Here is a 22,784-nt window from a genome sequence, read left to right as displayed (position 1 = left end):
AGCTCTTTCACGCGCGTCCCTGTGGCGAGCGTCGGCGTTGGCGTCCTATTTCGTAACCTTACGCCCGAGCAGAGCGAAGAATGAGAGCGAAGGCGGAGCACAAAAGGGAAAAAAAGCGGCGAGAGCGAATACAGCGCCAGGAGGAAAGCGGAGGAGGAGGGTGTGCGAAGGCGTGATAAGAATACCACTGTGCCGCGCACGAGGGGGCTTTCTGGCGACGACGGCTACGAGATGGCGCCAGAGTAGGGCACGTCGTCTGAATTAAATCACAGCGCTGCATGAGCGGATGTTCTCTTCGGCGGCGGCGGGTAATCGCGCTCATATGTCGCCCACGCGCTTCCTGTCGTGAACTCCTGATTTGCAAGGCAGCTGCGGCACACATAGCCCTCTTTGTAACGCGCCGCACGAGGCAGATTACCCGCGCCATCCAATGTATCCCGAAGTGAAAACAGGTATACAGCTGCGCTCAACTTTCGCATTAGGGAGTATAGTGCTCGTCGGTGATTTTTTTTTGCGCGTCTTTATGAACACCACACTTATTCTCATCCTACGGGTACTTGATGACAATATCTTCAGTAGGATGCGGCTTCAGATACTGACTACTGATTGCTTCCGAACGCAAATAACCAAGCACAGTCAAAAAACAAATGTAAGTTTGTCATAAAATAATAACTGTCTACAAAGGCCCACATGTGTCGCATGTGCAATTTTCCATAAGGTGAAAGCATGAAACGACTCATCTGTTTTACATACAGCGAGATGGTTAATATGCTGCGTCCTTGGATATGTGCACTTGGCAGGACAAACTTTTCGTAATCATATTTCGTTCGAAAAGGCGATAACCGCGTGAATATTGAACAAAGAACCTTAAAGGGTGATAAGTCATGTGGCTTTAGCGGTTGTTTATTGGGGAACAGAAAAATCCAAGCCACATTTTCTAGGTTGTCGAGCGTGAGTTCGGGCAAAATAAATCTTTGATAATGCTAGACAAGGTATGTGTCATTGTCAGTTAAAATGAACATATTACAGCACATATACCTCCTATTTATTGGGTTAGGAGATACGTATTAATATTATCCGCTATCTCTTATAGGTTAGTGCTCTATTAGACGTTTAATGAGGTTCCTTTTGATAATTTGGATGTATGAAAGTTTAGCTAACGTAATTATTGCATACAGTTAGAATATACATACTTTCGGGACCGAACAAATTTCTTCAACAGTCCCTACCGATTGGTAATGCGGAAAGACACTTCTATGGCAGCTGCTTTCTTATACGGTGAAATCGCAAAGTACTGAAGAAAGTAAAACAAGCAATAGCTGAAACAAGTAAAACAAACAAATACAGTAATAGGGAAAATTGCACACAAATGTTATAATTTTTCTAACAATTTTCTTTTTCAAATCATTGAAAACATCTGCACAGGCAAAAATTGAGAATGCACCGTGCTACGCATTGTCAAGTGATTGCTCTAACTTTTTTAGAGACGTGTGCAATGTTGTCAGAGTGGTTAGGTTACTATCAAGCCTATTCCAAACTGGGGTACCTGTGAACTACCATATAGGACGACCATAATTAGTATTTAACTTAGGAAATAAAAGCGACAGAGAGATGCGTTCCCAAGAGTGAGAAGTGAGGGGCTGAGCGAGACTGTTGTAAAGGTTAGTTTTTCATTAACTATTCGATGCATGATGGAGACCATGTTGCATGTAGTCAACTTACAAATCTTGAGGATATTCGGGGTTTTCATTACATATTCACCCCTAATACTCACATTGTGGCGTACAATAATGCCAAAATCTTTTGTGTGTGTTTGTGTGACACATGAGTTTTGTATGTGCAACGCCAGATCGCGACGCAGTAATCAACGGGAGAGTGAACGAATGTGTGATAAAAATTCATAAGTATGTCTGGAGGGAAATAGTTTCGACATTTCGACACCACATGAAAGCTTTACGAAGCCTTATGAACTACTGAGCGCACATAAAGGCGGAGTTCATAACATGACTGGTATTTGGAGAAACTTATGTGCTTCAATGTTTTGGTTCTACATGTTCATTTCAAAAGGCTTACGACACATTGGTAAAATGTGGTAAACAGTCCCTCAACAATTCTATCTCACCACTACTAATATTTGGTATTTTTGCATATGATCAGTGAGATCAATCATTCATGAAAGGAATCCACATAATTTAGGCTCGTGCGCTATACGTAATGGCAAATGGTAGCTGTGCAAACCGTGGTATATCAGATGGTGTGTGATACTAGATGTATGGGACTCTAGACGCTGCATTTATAAAGGTTATTGTATTCTATCACGAGTTCCACTTTCTTGCCAACTCCACCGTGCACTCATCTCGCCAGTAGGATTATAGAAGCAAATCACGAGAACCGCATTGGTATCAGTCTTGCTGATGTAAGAGGCATAAAGGGGCTAATTGAATTCACTTTTTTGCACAATAGGCTTATCTGAACAATAGCTACTATACAAGCCTAGCTTGTATAGAGGGAGCCATATAGGCATTGTAGGCTTCCAGTAATGCTAGCAAAAAAATGACCATTTCACAAAAGTACAAAATTTCTCGCGGCACTATGAGTCTACGCAGGCCGACTGTCTAAAATGCTCGGTTTTTGGTCTTCATGGTGGAAATTGAACAATAATGTACAGTTATGCAATCAGTACGTGACAATATGCAACTAGGCACAGCTGCGTTCTGTGCTTATGCGATAGCAGGACTGTACGTTTTGCGCCTTCTGAGGAAGATATTCCTAAACTTCAATCACTTCTCATTAGCGACAGTACCCTGGTATTGGCGACAATACCCACAGCTTAAACTGTAAGTGATGGAGTGTATGCTTATTGATAGTAAGTGAATAATGTAGAGTACGAAATGCTGTTAGGCCAAACGCACTGACTTCTGCTTTTTTTTCCTATTCAGAAATGAATCCGTGTACTTGTTTAAGAACCTCCAAAACACTTACCTGGATGACAGACCATACGCCACAGAGATGGGTTGGACCATGTTTCGAAATAACAGACCCAGTCGTCCCCTCGTAAGCATCAAGTAGAGTGCCGGTAGCACGAGAAGACCGTGCAGAGCGATCGCCGCCACGAATGTCAGTAGATACATGTATAGGTCGCCCACGAGGACCTGAGTCCAAATATAAGTGATATACAGTCAGAAATGCGGAGAGCGCGGCGAGCAAATGAATTACCGGAGAAATCGCTGTTCGTGCTGAGAAAAAAAATGCACGTCCTAAAAACGATGCATCACAATCGGCAAAAGCATTGTCGCTAGAACTAAACTCGCTGAAGCCCTATACCGCGTGTCGCAGCTAACGTAAGTTAATCTGTTAAAAACAAGATAATGAAACACGGCGCAAGATGCAATTATGAGAACTACAGTTTTCGGTTGCAGTAACTTGAACGACCGAATAGCGTAGGTTCTAAAGTCATATCTTGCAACGTGTTTTGCTTGAATGTTCTTTTCTTTAGCAGCCTGGTTAACCTTACTTGGGACACCCTGTGTTCTCAGATATTGTTGTTGTCACAAATCCTATCTGAAATGCATAATGAATTCAGTGTACACCTATCTACGCAACTAAAAGAGACATAGTCGTACCAGCAATGGTGGTACCGTGATATAGTTGTCCTTTTTTACCTTTGATAACAGGTGTTCCCAAAATGTTATCAAGAGTATTTGCGACCGCTGTTTATTACAAAATAAGAGAATACGTAATTACGCCAAACCCGATGTCTCGGGAACTAATAAAAAAGTCAAATTTCCTTTCTTGACTTCAGCAGAAAAGTTTAAAAAAAGCTGAGTTACCGACTGCTCGTTCCCGTACCGCCATAGGTTACGTTAATTAAGAGACACATGCATCCTTTGCAGGAATATTGAAACAATTTCACGTGTACCGGGGTTTCATCACTCTCATAAGCTCCTTCAAAAAAATATCGCCTCCATTTAACCAAACTGATCCTGCACACACTTCTGGTGTTGTGCGTGCTGAAAGCTATCGATAGCGTATATAATGAGGCGCTCAAGCAGTCGTAACAATTATACTTCAATGTTACAGTCGCCTCCATGCTTAAGAATTACCCAAGCATGTTCTGCACTATACTTAAACGCGTCAGATAAAACCTGTTTCGTGTTTATTGCGAATGAAATGCAGGACACCATCGTTAGTGCGCTGACACGCTGAACGAAATATTTAGCACTTTAACATTGGGGGCGACTAACATATTGGTTAGATGTCATAGCACTTCCCCTAATCTAATAACGTGTGTGCTTGCTGATAATTTTAAAATTGCCTTATTCTCATGGCCTGTATGAGAGCAGCAAAATACAAAATTATACGCAAGCTTTACTGCTACGATTATGGGGAAAATATTTGGACAATAGGACTACACTGGCGACCTTTCCAATGACTGGTGGTAAGTTTGCGTGCTTTACCTCGACAAGTTCGGTGAGTTTTTTCCAGGCTAACTATAATCATATATTAATAATATGAATTTAAAGTGAAATGGTCTAGCATGTCACCTTGCCCAATGCACTAAGCTATCGCAGATTCATTTCATTTTTCAGGAATGCCTACATGGCTTTACAATGCGATTTTCTTTTGAGACGCAAACCGTAAGCTTCACAAATGGCACTGACTGCTTTATTGCTAATCGCCTAAGCGCAGACTGTAATATGGCAAAGCTTCTCTTAAAGCTGCACTAGGCTTGTTTGTGATAAGTAAGATAAACTTCACGCTGAAAACTAAGTTTTGTAGAATCAAAGCATTTGTCCAACCGTTCGGAGGACGTGCGTCGAAATAGCCATGACTCTTCGTTTGATATTACAGTAATATGTGGGTGTATTGGTTTGTTGAAGTATGCAAAGTGATTTTACTATATCGGTGATATGGAGGTGATTCACGCTCCCTACATGGCTATTCGGAATGCTTAAATGTATATCATGGGGAGATAGCAAACCGCGTAGCAAAGGTGATGCCAGAGTAGTAGATTGAGCAAGTAGTATAATTACACGTTTTCTTCTTGGAGGGCATAAAACCTAAACAGGAAATACCAGATACCCCTAAGCACACCATTACCCATATAGCTCTAAGGAATTGTTAAGCGAAACTAAAGAGGTCTGATAGTATCTTGTAACATACGCCTTTGGACAAGCTCCTCTTTCCTCGTTCCTAATATTGAAAAACATTGGGATGTAAAGATGCAATTCCCTCCTTTAATAGCCTCAGCATGCGTTATATGACGAGTAATTAGATAAATTAATTTATAGATAAAAAATGAAAATTCAAAATTGCCAAGACTGCACCTGCTACACGTGCCAACTTCGAGGAGAAAGCAGCGACCATTCCATAAAAATATCGCTCATTAGATAATTCGAAAAGATGGCTCTGCGAGAAAATTTTGGTATAAATTTCTCCCAGCCCAATAAGCTAGGTGGCCTCTGTTGGTGGGGTACTTCTGTTTCCGTCAACAAAAGGACACGTGAGAAAAGACAAAAGTATAATTCAGGAAACGCCGATTTTATAAATCGTATTTTTACGCTCAAATGCCATGTCTTGGTGACACATGGCGATGCGCTATTGATCGATTGCCCAAACACATTAATGCTGTATGCAAAGTAGTTTTCGATCGGTGGTGGTCGATGCACCGCAAGATGTATACTTGATGTCCTTCGCATGAAGAAGGTAAGTAATTTAGGCAAGCGCACTTCATCGCAAAACTAAGCGTGGCTGAACAAGTCGTGCGGGAAGATCAAGAACCAGCGCCTCAGAGGAACACAAGGAAAAAGGATGGAAAAAGGATGGCGTGCAGGCTCCCAAATAAAGCTTTTTTAGAGCGCACCTCTTTATGGCCCGTGCCTGCAGCCAGTGTTCGCGCTGGTGGCGTCAGTGTAACCAAGCAAACGAGCAGAACAGCAATAGATGAAAAAGCAGAACACAGAGCGGCAGATGAAAGACGCGAGCCGCGAACGGCGGACGCCAATGAGAGCAGCCCCTCAGTGACGTACTAGATGTAGATCCGTACTCGAATCTAGTCTCACCCGGACCGCTGGTTTCGTACTTTCGCCTGATCGTTGCAGTCCTCTCTCGCGCTTGTTTGGTTTACTTGGTCTCGTTCGCGCTTGTTTCGATTGTCGTGGTCTGCGAATATGTTGCAAGGTGATTGTAGGCGCGAGGCGAGTTGTGAAGTAATTTCGGGATATCAAGCGGCTCCAGCGATTACACTGGAATTTTCGACGAGTCATGTAATAAAATCGACGCGCTCGATCTACAGATCAGATTTTTGACGGTTGCCGACTCTGCTTCACGTCGCTTTCCAATTCTTTGCCTTAATACACCGAGAAATTAAAGCAGGTATAGAGCTACGCTCATGTTGGGCTTTAGGGAGTATCGCAATCTTTGGCGATTTTTTTAGAAAAAAAAACGTACGCCGGTAAAACTTTTATCCGGCCATGTGGTGATAACAAACCGATTCGCAAAAAGCTAAGGTATTTAGCAAATGTAGGGAATAAAAACAACCTGCTTTCTCAGCGTCTATAACCATCAAGATCGAGAGCCACGCAACTCTTCATTTTGTAGTGAAATATACGGTTTTGACTTCCACATTTGTTTTCAATGAAATAACTGTTAGACACGTAATAATCTCAGGAATGACAATCTTAGGATTCAATCCTATGAAGGTAGTGGGATAGAAAAAAAAGAAAACCAATTTCTCGCAACTTCATTGGTGTTTTTCTTGATTAAACTTTAGTTGAAGGTTTGTGCAGCGACATATCGTTTCCTTGTGTTCGTCTTTAGCGCAGTTTTGTGTTAATTGGGGGTAACTCCCGGTTAACTATTCAGACGGCACACATGTCTACATATGGAGTTTCATGCATGACGAAACCATGAGTGTCCTCATTTCTTAAAGAACAGGAATATCTGCTCATGCCATATCTTGTATGGCATGTTATAGTTCTCTCTCAATCTGTGTGCGTCGTTCTTGCTTTGCCGCAAGACATGTGAGCTCATAAACATAGCATAAATATGGCAATCCTAAACAATACAAAAGCGTTACTCAATGGAACCCTGTTTGTTGTTTAGGGACTCATATATCCGAGTGCACGCGTAAAGCGTGCATATAGCGCATCACGAACTACCAACAAATCCTTATCACTTTCCTGGTTGAATAATAATAGCATCAGTTAATATGCTGAGAAGGCCGCACTTGACATTATAATCAAACCAGCGAACATACACGTAGCGAAAAAAGCGTAATTTTAAACAGAATAAATAGGCTCTGTTTTTTTTTCTAGTCACCATTGAAGCATTCAGGACTTTTCGAGATCTTATTGTTGTCATGACTGAACTAAAATATGTAACAAATCAATTAACCGGATGCTTAGAACTTTGACAGGTTTTATCAACTTGCAATAAATGCCTCAAAATTATTAGTTTTGATTTGCTTTAGTGCACAAGTCCTTTGGCAAGTATGCTGTTTTTAAAGACTTCTTGTATTCAACTTTACGAACAAAGCACCACACTGAAGTTAGTGTTCGACGCCCTTAATATATTCAATGGAGCCCTAAATCATTGTTACTTACGTCCAGACGCCAAGTTTGAAATATTAAAATTTTAGTTATTATTTTTACTTTCATTAGGCTGCAAAAAATACCAGAGACAGCCTAACGTGAACGCTCAAAATGCCGTTTTTTTTATTTCATATGCAAGATTAACTTTCTTTATCTTTTGTTTCTTTTTTAGCATAACACAACCAATTCATGTAATGATTGCGGAGGCATAGTTCGTTATTTCTGCTTGAGCACTGCGAGACAATGTGTAATTTATTCGAAAACAAATGCTACGGAAAACTGGCCCAGCTCGTTGTTCTTTCGGTAGACAAAGCTCATAATTAATTTTCATTGTTCGAATTCAGCTGAGCACAGTCTTTATAATACTCTAAACTATTAGCACTTATGGCGATCAGTTAAAATTTCCAAGTAGGCCTTGATTACCTTACGTAAAATGAGAGAATTGTTTATATAAATTTGACAAGGTAAGCAGACAAACAAAACTGAAGAACACCAAAACATAGGCACTTACCTGCAGATCTTTAGCTCGGAGCACAAGTCCCATAGTTATCGAACAGAGTCCTACGGGCGCGAGCCACATGAGCATGTGCGTCGCGGTAACCAGGGCGTTGCTCAAGCTGACGAATACGTTTAGCACCACGTTCTGTTCTTGGCGAAACGCTGAGAGCATCAGGCCCAGAAGGATGCTGAAGCTCAGCAAGCCTAGCTGGTTGGTCACAGCGGTATCAATGGTCTTGATATTCGGCTCTGCGGTTACGCATCAGGGAAAACAGCTTTATCTGGAAAGCAACCTTGATTAGATTTTTTTTCGCCTCATAGTAGTACCAACAGTCCCAAAATAATTTATAGGAGATGCATCTATTAGTATATGCAATTGAAAGGCTCAAGAAGCTTTACGTGTGAAGAACACAAATATTACGGAAAATTACCTGCGCTATCAGTTCTCCATTTTAAAGAGCCAATACACATGCAGTCGGACAACGTGAGTCATTCAGCAGAGCAGAAGTGTCAACGTATACTAAGTATGAGCCGTAACGAGTGTTGATGCATTAGCATCAATATTTGTCCACATTGTCTTATTCTATGCGACACTAAGTAGCGACATCCTTCATCTTCAGCGTATTTCAGCGAATACTCGCATGGTTAACAAAACACTCGCCTCACCGCCTTACAGTCTATACTTTGCGTTTTTCTTCTTTGAGAGGCCCGGTAAAATTACTCTGTTCTCGCTTATTGAGTACTCAGGGATTTGAAGGGCACAGGGAAGTCTAGTTTTGTTTTCGAAATTCTTGTTAGCTGCGACTGATAGACGGAAATGATTGTTTTAATTTCGCGCAAATGACAGATTTGCGTTTGCAGTTGTACAGTTTGGCACCAGCGAACAATTGCAGTTCGCTCATAGGAAGAAAGTGGTCTAGCTCAATTTGTTTGTTTGTTTTATTCCTCTACTTTGTCTTCTTTTCGTACCCTCAGTTACAGCAAGAGCAGGTGGCATGAAAGTTGCTTTAATAGCTCAGGTAAATCTGCATAATAAGAGCAATTTCATCTTCTTGGGCACTACCATGCACGTATTCACATCTCCAACTGCTTTTCTAGTGAGATTTTGTTTCTGGCGCCAGCCACGGCACTACCTGCGAGATCAAAACGCGACTGACAGTACATAAGTTGAAATGAATGCGGACTGCCTGGCTCTCTGCTTCCTGTGCAGAGTCCAAGTATCCAGGCACACTTATGCGACTGCCAGCGAACGAGAAGCAACAAAAATAAAGTGCAAAGTGGATGAGAACAGTTGAATAACCAGGTAGCTTTCTAATTCCAGAAGTAAATGCTGCTGAGCTAGTGGGCTCATTGCTCAGTAGACCATAAATATGATCACTTAGCGCAAACAAGGAAGGACGGAAAGGAACAAAGGCGGCACCACGTCACTCCCCTTGTTCTCTTCCTTCCATGTATGCCCTAAAGGATTTTATTTATGGTCTCCTGATCAGACTGCGTTGCGCATGGTTGCCAAACAAACTTGTAATGCTTCGGAGGGCATCGATACGCATATTATCGTGTGACAAATGGAACTAACACACAATTTGAAGTTTATTTATACTATAAATACAATCATGGTGCTATGTTTGTCAAATATAAACAAGGTTGTCTTTTTTTTTTCACGGAAGACAACGGCCATAGCAATGCGATAACCATGAATCCGTTTCCTTAGATATATACTTCGGAAGTCTGCAGCTTCGTCTTTTTTATTGTGCACATGCGCCGCTTGTCTAATCGGATTGAGCGACAAATTTTATTAGCATATGCTGAAGAGGATGAAGGCGAAAGCTTGCGCGCTCATCATATATGCGATAAATTGCGCCTACCTGACATTCTCATTCGAATGCTTGCCACTTCCTACTAATCCTTTTTTCCCATCAAAGTTCGTGGTTTCCTTAACACCAAAAGCTGTGGGTCCTATTCCCGCCAATATGTGTGGTTTCGACCGTCCGTGGTGGCACCAATAATTTTGGTGCCATTTCGGACCCACGAAAGGTCGTGGGTTCAAGTGCCGTAATTAAGCTGACCTTAATTAACAACAAAGGTTGCGGGTTTGACTCCCATCAGTTCTTGGAGCCGTTTAAATTTGGTGTCATAACGCCGGACGGTCAATTATTCTATAGCGCATGACACCAGATTTTCCACCCTTGAGCCACTTAAAGCTTTCACATTAATAATTGACAGGCCTGATCGGCTCATTCCTACCGGGGCACAGATGTCCTTGTTTTCCTTGCTTGCTGTATTGTTAGCGCTTCGATGTGTGATCACATAACACACCTAGGTTAATTGGCCATTTACCAACTGTGAAGCTCGTATGCCACGTGAAGCCCGCCATTAAATGGATGATCCACAGCCGCTCGCAGGTAAAAAGTGGCGCTGGTAAAAGCTTCCAAGGCTAATTTTTGGCGAGCACATAATTGGCTATTAAAGTGGACGGGGAGATCGGCGCACAATATCGTAGTAGGTAAATCAACGGACGCGTTACGGAGAAGGTGCGGATTTCGCTCGCACATGTGACAGTTTGCCTTTTTGTCAACTTTCGTTTCTAATTACCATCAATTTAGACATTTCATAGAGAAGAAATTGGTTTCTTCTTTCCTTTTGTTCGCCTAATTATCGTGTTGTTAACTTACTACTGAGTGCGTGAGCTAGCAATACGCAAGGGCTAAATCATCACACATATTTCATCTTATAATCGAATTCACATATGTTACTCTGCAATAAGGGGGCAGAGGGAATTTGTAGCTGATTCTATTGCATCACATAAAGTCTACTGTTATAGGACATTTTTGAGAGGATGGTAGACAGTTTATGCTAACTTTGCAAGACTGTGAATTTTCGTAGCACATACAATAATTGGCTGAGAGTGATTGCTATCCGGTAGATGTTTAGACGTCGTGGTTTTTCTTTTGCTGACACTTTGTCTAACAATTTTAATGAATTATTGCAAGGCATGACTGGTGGGAAGGTATAAAGACGCATTTGCTTATAGTTAGAAAAGTGCCTGTTCGTATAAAATTTAGACATTAAAAAATAGATAAGGGCACTGTGGTGGAAGCCAGAAATTGCTAGAACTCTTTAAACATCAATTAATTACCAATATGCGCTTCATTATGTGCGTATCACTGAATATTTCCATGAAGAGAGAACCAGCACTTCATATCTAAACATCTGTAACAACAGCTTTGGTAAGCTGGTTAATGTCAGGCGAAGTAATTTATCTACCTGCAAGCTCATTTGAAGTTCTGACTTTATTACATTTAAAGTTTCAAAACTGAGTTCTCTTGCAATACCGAGACGCGTTTTTTAGAGTGTTATGTCCACAGGCTTAAAACATTCGTAAAACTGGAAGGAAAGAGAGAGACTGTACCATGCTTAGTACGAGTTCCCCACATAGCACAAACGAGATGAAAGGGGGTTAATCGAGGGGCCCGATTTTTATCAGTCGTATCATGAGAAGCCTACAAACACTGACACCAAGGACAACATAAGGGAAATTACTTGTGCTTAATAAATGAAATAAAGAAACGATTAATTAATGGAATATAAAGTGGATGAAAAAACAACTTGCCGAAGGTGGGAGCCGAACCCACAACCTTCGCATTTCGCGTGCGATGCTCTACCAATTGAGCTACCGCGGCGTCGTTTTCCCATCCACTTTCTTGCGTATTTATGTGTTCTGGTAGAACACTGGGAGTGTTAGCCAGCGCCACCACTCACAGACCTTGGCGGCGGACGTGGAAGGTCCTTCTTGCCGCAGGCGTCACGAGAACGTGATCTTTTTGAGATCACGTTCTCGTGATCGAAGGGCTCGGCTCCCACCTGCGGCAAGTTGTTTTTTCATCCACTTTAATTTCCATTAATTTATCGTTTCTTTATTTCATTTATTATGCACAAGTAATTTCCCCTATGTTGTCCTTGGTGTCAGTGTTTGTTGGCTTCTCATGATACCTAATAGCACAAAGTAACACATAATAACCAGCACAATTTGCCCCTGCATATTATATTCACTCACCAAGTCTTTTCCCATCTGAACCTCTGATGGCCGAGTCATCGAATGTAAAAATCTGAAAACGTACCAAAGGAACCCATTAGCATTTACCATCACGGCTAGGCATTTGAATTGGCGATATTCTGTTCTGGTTTTATGTTTAACATATCGCCATTGTTCTATCGCACTTTCTTTCGTCGTTGTTTTCAGACATGTTGCCTGTTTTATAACTAGAAATAACTAACTGTCGGGCTAGTTAGCCTGTTGAGGGGAATAAACAAAAATAATTCAGTGGATATATTGCGGTAAGTGTGAGATACATACATGAGCACCATGTCACATCGCATTGAATTGTCATATCCATGAATGAAACCCGATTCGCCGCATTAGCATTTGTTACCGATGAATGTATATACATATGCATATATATATATATAGATATATATATATATATATATATATATATATATATATATACCGCACCGGCCTTCTGAAAAAGGCCAGACCCCGGCCGAAACATCAATAAACCGCTTCATACTCGCGTCTACTTCACTGTACATATACATATATATATATATATATATATATATATATATATATATATATATATATATATATATATATATATATATATATATATATATATATATATGTCTAACAGGCTCGGGAGTGAACCTCAGTTTACGACAGGTAGCGAGGCACTGGCAGTGGTTAAGAAATACACCTACTTAGGACAGGTAGTGGCTGCGGACATGGATCATGAGACTGCAATAATCAGAAAAATAAGAATGGGCTGGGTTGCGTTTGGCAGGCATTCTCAGACCATGAGCAGCAGGTTACCATTATCCCTAAAGAGAAAAGTGTATAACAGCTGTGTCTTACCAGTATTCACGTACGGGGCAGAAACCTGGAGGCTTACGAAAAGGGTTCTACTTAAATTGAGGACGACGAAAGGAGCTAAGGAAAGAAGAGTGATAGGTGGAACGTTAAAGGATAAGGAAAGATCAGATTGGGTGAGGGAACAAACGTGAGTTAATGACATCTTAGTTGAAATCAAGAAAAAGAAAGGGGGGCATGGGCAGTACATATAATAATCAGGGAAGATAACCGATGCTCATTAAGGGTTACGGACTGGATTCCAAGGGAACGTTAAGGGATAAGAAAAGAGCAGATTGGGTGAGGGAGCAAACGCGAGTTAATGACATCTTAGTTGAAATCAAGAAAAAGAAATGGGGGCATGGGCAGGACATTTATTAAGGAGGGAAGATAACCGATGGTCATTAAGGGTTACGGACTGGATTCCAGGGGAAAGGAAGCCTAGCAGGGGGCGGCGGAAAGTTAGGTAGGCGGATGAGATGAAGTCTGAAGGGACAACATAGCCACAATTAGTAGGTGACCGGGGTTGTTGGAGAAGTATGAGAGAGGCCTTTGCCCTGCAGTGGGCGTAACCAGGCTGATGATTATATATAAATATATATATTTATATATATATATATATATATTGTTACGGACGAAGGGGACCGTTTACTTTAGGTCGCGAAGGTGAGCGCTAGAGCGGCCAGCTGGTTAACCAACTGAGCGTCGTCCTCTTCTTCCTTCCTCCACTCGGTACCGCAAGCACGTTCACTGGTCTTCGTTTTCTTCATGCGTAACATTCCTCTCGTCGCAGACGAAGCCCGCCGGGCGAGTCACTTCATGTGTCTTGACGTGAACAATTTCAAGCGGGGGACTTGGACCACTTGTGTCTTGGCAGCTCTTCTACCACTCGCCGTGAGGCGAGCTATGTTATACGTGACTTCCGTGAGTCTGTTAATAATAACAAACAGTCCTTCGTAGGGGGCCAAAAGCTTTTGGCATAACCGGCGTTTCCGTACTGGAGTCCACAGCCAGACTAAACCACCAGGGCGATAGGTTACCGGACGGTGGCGAATGTCGTAGCGTGCTTTTGATCGGTCCTGCGATGCCAAAGTGCGCAAACGAGCAATACGACGAGCTTCTTCGGCGAGGCAGAGAGTCTCGGCGACAGTGGGATTTTCATGACTGCATAAGAGTAAAACTGTCCATTGTGTAGCGGTGTAGCCGTGTGTACAGCAGGAAAAAAGGGCTATAACCGGTGGTCTCGTGCTTGGCGGTGTTGAACGCGTACGTGATAAAAGGCAGTACGTCATCCCAGTTATTGTGGTCGGATGAAACAGACATAGATACAATGTTTAAAATTGCTCGGTTGGTGCGCTCCGTAAGCTCATTCGTTTGTGGATGGTATGGTGTCGAATGACGCAGGTTGGATTCACACAAACGAAGCAGCTCCTCGACAACGTCCGCTTTGAATTGTCGTCCTGTGAACTGGAGAACGGCGCGGCGGAACACGTCAAGAATCGCTGAAAGACCGACTAGATGCGTGTCGAATGTGGGCCAATAAGCGGTGACGTCGTCCAGATAGCACAAACAAGCGCACCACTTGAACCGCTGAAGCATGGAGTCTATCATTCGCTCCAAAGTGGTGGGCGCGTTACAGAGACCGAAAGGCTTCACCTTGAACTGATAAATAGCATCAGGGGTAACAATGCAGTCTTCTCTCGGTCCATGTCGTCGACGGATATCTGCCAGTAGCCGGACGGAAAGTGGACAGAAGAAAAATACGTGGCAGAGTACGGGCAGCCTAGAGCGTCATCACTACTTGGCATACGGTAAACGTCCTTTTTTGCGATTTTGTTCAGGCGGCAATAATCTACGCAACAGCGCCCCGTTCCACCCTTCTTTCTGACAACTACGACGGGAGAAGCCCAGGGGCTACAGGAAGGCTCGGTTATGTCCTTTTCAAGCATGTTTTTTTACTTCCTGTTGGATAACAGCTCATTCGACGCAGAAACATGATATCGACGTCGGTGAATAGGGTTCGCATAGCCAGTATTTATCGGTGGATGACAACGGACGTTTGACTTAAGGGTTAATCGTCAAAGTGAAAAATGACGCAATAGCCCTCAAGAACGTGGCAATGGGTCGCCAAAATGGTGACGTTATATCAAACGGGCACACATCGCCATCTTCCCCTCAGTACAGCCACACCGTGGCGGCTTTTCCGTATCAATATATACATATATATTTGTACCTATGTACGTTTTTATGTAATCGCTTCCTGCCAACATGTACCACTCTGTAGTCCATGTTCGAATGGTTAGAGCATTATTCTAGTCAGCTAATGGAACAGGGTATGAAACCAGCAGTTACAGCAACTTGAGCCATCGTGTATGTGGTACATATTGGCCCGTATTCAACGAACGTCTTCGCACCGAAGTGGCTCACTGTAGATGTGCGACTGAGCAGGTACGTTGTTGGACAAATACTGATGGGTGCAGGCACGTACCCAGTGGGGAGGGGGGTGCCCGGGGCGGCCCGGGCCCCTCCCCCCGAAATCATGTGGCATACCCCCCCCCCTCCCACGCCACCACTCCTCACACATTCCTAAAGCGCCGCCAGATCAATGTTGAGACTTGGCAGCTGTTCATCGGTCAGCATTATGCTGCCTTGTTCACTCCTTTTAGATGGCGGTAGTTATCGGCCTCTCTTGTAATGTGAAGGACAGTTTTCTCATAGATTCCGCACCCGCTCAATTAACTCGAGATGCGTTCAGTTGTCACCATCTGTTCAACCGTCACGCCCATAGCTGTTGCTTTTGTTAGTTCAACCTTCTTTGTTTAGGCTGATCCTGGGACCAGGAGGGGGATGCGGCTGTTACTCAGCTGGTCTGTACTCTCATGGAACGAGTTGCGGCCAGAGAAAACGCCAATTGCGGTTAACTTTTCCCTTTGCTTCATTATTTCGTTGAGTTACGGCTCGCCGCGACGCTGGCAGATGCCCGGGACCATCTACACGTGATATGGGTTGGATAAGGTGGGAAATAAAATAATGTGAAAGAGACTCCATCATGAAACCCTGCAATAACCCTTAACCTATAAGCAAGATGACTGTCACCCGTTACCTCGTCTGTTTTTCCCGGATTGTATAGCACTTTTCGTGCAAAATTGGCAACTGGAAACAAAAATCGCAAGGAGTTGAGAAATGAAGCGATCGACTAAGGGAGAGAACCAAGGCAACAACCAAACTGCAAGCAAAAGCGAATAATAAAAAAGTTAACCGTTGTTTATGAGAATACTTATGGATCAACATCTTTTTATTTAAAAAAGGAAGTAGAGAAAACGCCGCCGGAAGTGGAGAACAATTACTTGTTTTGAATGACGCTTCTACAGTTATCGGTCGAACCGCCTCACCTAGCCACTTCTCTGCTGTGCTTATGTGGGTGTTTTTCTAACCTTTCGCGTTGAGCGCAGTACGTCTAGAATCGCAGAGTCCTGCGCTCTACGCGGTTGTATGGGACTGGCGGCCGCATAGCGTTACGCAATGCGCGGAACTGTCAAAACTGATCAACAAGGCATAAATAACTGATATTCGAAACTATAACATGAGAAAGACTGAAGAAGCCGTAAAAATGAACGCAGCCTGAAATCAGTAAAAAAGAAACCTGGCATAGGACAAACCATGATGTATGCACTAAAAGATAAGAAGGATAATATCATCAGCAATCTCGAAGATATAGTAAAAGCAGCGGAAAAATTTTAAGCTGACCTGTATACAGTACCCAGAGGAGTCACGATACCTCACTTAGAAACAGTAATGAACATGATACAGAAACTCTTCTATAACTAGCGATGAGGTCAGAAGGACCCTGCAAGACATGAAATGATGAAGATCGGGAGGAGAAGGTGGAATAACAGTCGACTTAATCAAAGATGGAGGAGACATAATGCTTGGAAAACTGGCGGCTCTTTGTACGAAGTGTCTATCGACTGCAAGGGTCCCAGAAAACTGGAAGAATGCAGACATTATACTAATCCACAAAAAAGGAGACGCTAAAGAATTGAAAAATTATAGCTCTATTAGCTTGCTCCCAGTATTATAAAAAATATTTACCAAAATAATCTCCAATAGAATAAGGGCAACACTGGATTTTGTCAACCAAGGGAACAGGCTGGCTTCAGGAAGAGATACATTACAATGGATCACATCCATGTGATCAATCAGGTTATCGCGAATTCTGCAGAGTAAATAAGCCTCTCTATGTGGCTTATACAGATTACGCAAATGCATCTGATTCAGTAGAGATACCAGCAGTCATAGAGGGACTACGTAATCAAGGAGTACAGAACGCTTACGTAAAAAGCATGGAAAATATTGCTACATGCGTGTGGTATTTGTTTGCTTGAACGAGGCGCGTGGGCGCCACCACTCCAGAAAAGAGGAGGAAGAACGAACTGGGCTCGCGCTGTGAATCTAACCGGTCAGCGCTGCAACCGTTGTTGTAAATATAATCTGTAAATAGCTTCTCGTCTTACTGACTCGTCCTTCCCGTAAGAATATCTACAGAGGTTCTACAGCTACCTTAATTCTACACAAGAAAAGCAGGGAGATACCTATAGAGAAAGGGGTCAGACAGGGAGACACAATTTCTACAAAGCTATTCACTGCGTGCTTAGAAGAATTCAAGCTATTAAACTGGCAAGGACTAGGAGTAAAGGTCGACGGCAAATATCACAGCAACCTTCGGTTTGCCGATGATATTGTTCTATTCAACAACAATGCAGACGAGTTACAACAAATGATTGGATACCTTAACAGAGAGAGTCTAAGAGTGGGGTAGAATATTAATACGCAGAAGATGAAGATAATGATAAATAGCCGGGCAAAGGAACAAGAGATCAAGATCGCCAGTCGGCCACTAAAGACTGTGAAGGGCAACACTAGATCACATCCACGTCGTCAATCAGGTTATCGCGAAATCTGCAGAGTACTACTGCAATGTGTACGTGTACCTTGGTCAATTAATCACAGGGATCCCTGATCATGAGAAGGAAATTCACAGAAGAATAAAAATAGGTTGGATCGCAAACGGCAGAAATTGCCAGCTCCTGACTGGAAGCTTACCATTATTACTGAAAAGTAAGGTGTGCAATCAGTGCATTTTGCCAGTGCTGACATATGGGGCAGAGTCTTGAGAGCCAGTTAAGGACGGCGCAAAGAGCGACCGAACGAAGATTGCTAGGCGTAACAATAAGAGAGAGAAAGAGAGCGGTTTGGGGATCAGAAAGCGAACGCGTATAGACGATATTCTGAGATCGAGGGTTCGACGGAAGCCCGTCTGGTCGGGATGAAGCATTGAAGAAATAAAACGAAGGACACCGACCAACAGAAGTGCTAAAGATGAATGAATCTAAAAGACGTTTCGGCTTCACTACGGAAGCCTTGTTCACAATGGGATGACGGAAGGTTCATGGAAGTTTGTGTATGCTACAGAACGTGACGTAAGCAGCGCGTGTATGACGGGGGGAGGGTTCCCTCATTTCGATTGAGCGTGTGACGTGTTTTTTTTTTGTATCTCCAGTGATTCCAGATACAGCCGCGATTTTAGGTTTCTTTCTTTGCCGATAATTTTCGAGCGAACCCAGTCCATCTTACGGCCCGTTGTATCCGTGTGCTCGGCAAGGGCATTCGACACTGTACGCTTCTTTTCGACATCTTTCTGATGCTGCCTCAGTCTCTGTTTGAAGTTTCCCGACTCACCGATGTATGCGTAGTTGCAATCTGTGCAGGGTATCTTATAGACCACGCCGGGAAACGATTCTCTCGGAAGCCTGTCCTTACCGCCGACGAGCGCTTGCCTCAGCTTACACACGGGCACGTGCGCCACCTACGTCATAACTGCGTAGAACGCGAGGCGACGAGGTGATGGTTTCGTTCGACGTGGTGTCGCTGTTTACCTCAATTCCGACTGACTTGGCTGTGGAAGCATGGACTTCTGCTCTGGAATCTGACAGGACCTTGCCAGACAGGTCGCCCATTGACGTTCCCGACCTCAAGAGTCTACTCTGTTTTTGCCTTGGAAACACGTACTTCTGTTTCGACAAGGTCTTCTACAGGCAAGTGCACGGTACGGCAATGGGTGCATCCGTCTCTGTTACTGCTGCCAATCTTACGATGGAGTGTTTGGAAAGGCGTGCTCTCGCGTCCTTCACGCCTAGGCCAAACGTTTTTCTGCGCTATGTGGACGACTGTTTCTGTCTGATTCGGCGCAGCGCTTTGGTTTCATTCACTTCGCACCTAAACAGTCAAGAAAAGGCCATCCAGTTCACAGTTGAGACAGAGGTCGACAGCAGACTACCTTTTTTAGATGTGCTTGTCACCAGACGCGATGAATGGCTCTCGTTCAGCGTATACCGTAAGGACACACACACTGGCCGCTACCTGAACTTTCAATCCGTTCATCCAGACGCTCACAAAAGGTCGGTTGCTGCCTCACTGCTCAACCGTACGAACCGCATTTGCACCATAGCACAAAGTCGTTCCACTGACTTGGACCACGTACGAGGTGATCTCTCGGCAAGCGGCTATCCCACATCCTTTTTCTGTGCTGTGGAACGCCGTCTCTCCAATCCAGCTCGTCCGGCCAATCCCCGACCAAGAAAGCATGCTGCCATACCTTACGTTCCAGGGATAAGCGAAACCTTGTCTCGCGTTCTACGCAGTTATGACGTAGGTGGCGCACGTGCCCGTGTGTAAGCTGAGGCAAGCGCTCGTCGGCGGTAAGGACAGGCTTCCGAGAGAATCGTTTCCCGGCGTGGTCTATAAGATACCCCGCGCAGATTGCGACAACGCATAGATTGGTGAGTCGGGAAACTTCAAACAGAGGCTGAGGCCGCATCAGAAAGATGTCGAAAAGAAGCGTACAGTGTCGAATGCCCTTGCCGAGCACACGGATGCAACGGGCCGCAAGATCGACTGGGATCGCTCGAAAATTATCGGCCACGAATGGAACCTAAAATCGCGGCTGTATCTGGAATCACTGGAGATACAAAAAACACGTCACACGCTCAATCTAAATGAGGGAACCCTCCCCCCGTCATACACGCGCTGCTTACGTCACGTTCTGTAGCATACATAAGCTTCCACGAACCTTCCGTCATCCCATTGTGAACAAGGCTTCCGTAGCGAAGCCGAAACGTCCTTTAGATTCATTCATTCTTTAGCACTTCTGTTGGTCGGTGTCCTTCGTTTTATTGCTTCAAGACGATATTCTAATTGACATCAAGAGGAAAAAAATGTACCTGGGCAGGTCATGTAATGCGCCGGTTAGATAACCGTTGGACCATTAGGGTTACAGAATGGGTACCAAGAGAAGGAAAACGTAATCGAGGACGACAAAAGACTAGGTGGAGCGATGAAATTAGGAAATTCGCGGGTGCTTGTTGGAATGCGTTGGCGCAGGACAGGGGTAGTTGGCGATCGCAGCGAGAGGCCTTCGTCCTGCAGTGGACATAAAACAGGCTGATGATGATGATAATGATGATGATGATGGAGTTGTTGGGCCCCCCCCCCCCGAAAAAAAATCCTGGGTACGTGCCTGGTTGGGTGCCTACATGTAGATTTGGGTATGTGCCACACAGACTGTGCTGCAATTAAAGAAAAACCTTTTTATGCCAACTTAGGTCACAGGGCATATGCTATTAGGTCTGTTTAATCTTCCATGTGTGCCTTTACGCTGACCTGGGTAACTGGCTACGTGCTACAGGGAATGTACCGCTCCATATTCTCGAGTACGGCCACTCGAGCCTCTACGATACTGGGCGGCGAAACCCATGTCACACGCTTTCCTCAAGGGCAGAAGCCTAACGCTTAAGCTCGCTGCTCCACAAATGCACTGGGTATGTGCCGGCTTTCAGTGAATTTTGTTAAAACTGAAACTTTAGCGAGCAGCGTCCTGAATGCACAGGGTATGTGCCCATTTTAAAAGAACCAGCCGCCAACTTGGGCACTGGATGTGCAGTTGTGTCTTTGGCAAGCGAGCGAAAATTTCTCAGCGTTGGTACGCACCAGGGCGCCACGCCTGTCGTCTCAGATAATATGCGCGTACTTCTTGATAAAGTCACTAGATGGCGCGGCATGTCCAGAACTAAGCGCGAGAGTAGAGCCAGGCTGACGCATGCCGCGTTCCTCAGCGTTAGCTAGCACCATGCATTTCAAAAAAAGATGCATAGCCTTGGCGGCGGTGTGAAGTCTGCGCGTATTATCTCAAGTACGACCACCTGGTTGTGCGTTATAACGCTATTGCAGTATTAAAAGAAATTGTATTTCCTAAACATGACATAGCACATTACAATTTAAAGGGTGACGACATATTTCAATATAGGAAGAAAGAGCGTGCATCCCGAGCACGCGTTCGTAATAATGAATAATATACTAGCTTCTCCTGCAAAGGAAAATGTAATATCATCGCTATACCTAGCACAATGACCTTGCATTCTCTCGAAAGAGAGCTAAGAAAAATGAACTCTGTGGGATAATCCCAGCAGGCATCTTCACATGCACTAAGATGAAACGCTGCCACACCAAATGGGTATCATTGACGGTGCGTTTTGAATTACAGTGGCCCCAACCTAATGTACGACATACGCATAATGAAATATATATTCAACCATAAGCCTACGACATTTTCTACTGAAACGATGAATAACTTACTGCTTTCATATGGGCACTGATTATGTTCGATGGGAACAGGTTCCTGCAAGAGAAACAAAATTATATATAAATCGGCGCAGCGCAAGCGCCCTATAAATATGTTTAGGAAATCATTTGATTTTTGTTTGTAATACACGCTGCTCTTATTAAGCAACCATATGCAAGTAAAAGCCACACGAACCAGTTGGACACCTTTTCGGTGGGAATCATAATAACGAAAATTAATTTCTTCACTCAACCAAGCAGATGCCAGTTATGAAAAAAGAATTACGCAGATCCCATGCAATGTGGGAATCGATGTAAGCGAAGCTTTCTGCGCCGGTTGCAGGTCACGCTGAACTGCAGCACCTTCCCGCGTAAGACCGTTTCTCGACAGGTCCTACACAGCCACCTCTCGTCGCGGTCGCTGGCCTCCAGGAAGTTGTCTCGCGCCACACACATGCATTGTGCACGCTTCTCGACAGACCGAACCGCCTGGAGCGTCGATAGGTTCGAGTCAAACTGCAGTCGATCGCACACTAGGCAGGAATGTCCAAACTCTAACGAGAGGAACTGGCGTTGAAACCGAGCGTTAGCACGCCCGGTTGAAGCGCGGGCTTGGCGTCGCTCGTACTCGGCCTCCCACACTGCCGGTTCATGGCGTAATCGTCGATGCTTCGCAGCAATCCTGGCTCTGTCTCCACTGATGTATCCTGGGTCATCGCGTAGTCGCCACCTCTTGGCTTCGGCCTCTGTGGCCAAGTAGGTCGGATCGGCCCTTCGTTGCAGCTGTGTCACCCGCATAGCAGCAAGTCTAGCTTCGCGATGCGCAGCCTCTACTTCGGCAGTATGCACTTTCATGTGCCGCCCCATGGCGTTAACTGACAGAGCGCCGCCGAGCACAGGATTTAATATCCATTTTCAGGTCACAAGGATGCGCATTACTAACCGTTATCACGGCACGGAGGCGAAACCGGCTGCGCGCAGTGCCTCCGTCGGTGGGCGCCGGTGGATTTTTGTGATACGCAGTCCATTTTACGCCAAGCAAGAACATCTTCGCTGTCAAAATGAACTTAATGGAAAGACCATGGCGGCCTAAAGAAAGCTGTATAACAACC

The 22,784-nt window shown here is 44.1% G+C and overlaps 1 protein-coding gene across 2 annotated transcripts in view; it reads right to left on the bottom strand.

The window, feature by feature from the left end:
• Positions 1-22,784, bottom strand: part of LOC142578016 (excitatory amino acid transporter-like) — a 70,301-nt gene that overhangs the window by 30,339 nt on the left and 17,178 nt on the right. For both annotated transcript variants that reach the window (XM_075687442.1, XM_075687443.1), the window contains exons 5-8: positions 21,688-21,730; positions 12,145-12,196; positions 8,104-8,339; positions 2,983-3,152 (exon numbers count right to left, since the gene is read on the bottom strand). In XM_075687442.1, the coding sequence (XP_075543557.1) occupies positions 2,983-3,152; positions 8,104-8,339; positions 12,145-12,196; positions 21,688-21,730 (501 nt within the window). The remainder of the gene's footprint in view (positions 1-2,982; positions 3,153-8,103; positions 8,340-12,144; positions 12,197-21,687; positions 21,731-22,784) is intronic.

This window comes from Dermacentor variabilis, chromosome 4, assembly GCF_050947875.1.
Source record: "Dermacentor variabilis isolate Ectoservices chromosome 4, ASM5094787v1, whole genome shotgun sequence".
Classification (NCBI taxonomy): domain Eukaryota; kingdom Metazoa; phylum Arthropoda; class Arachnida; order Ixodida; family Ixodidae; genus Dermacentor; species Dermacentor variabilis.
Note: the sequence above shows the minus strand (reverse complement) of the source record. Positions and strands in the feature narration are given on the sequence as shown.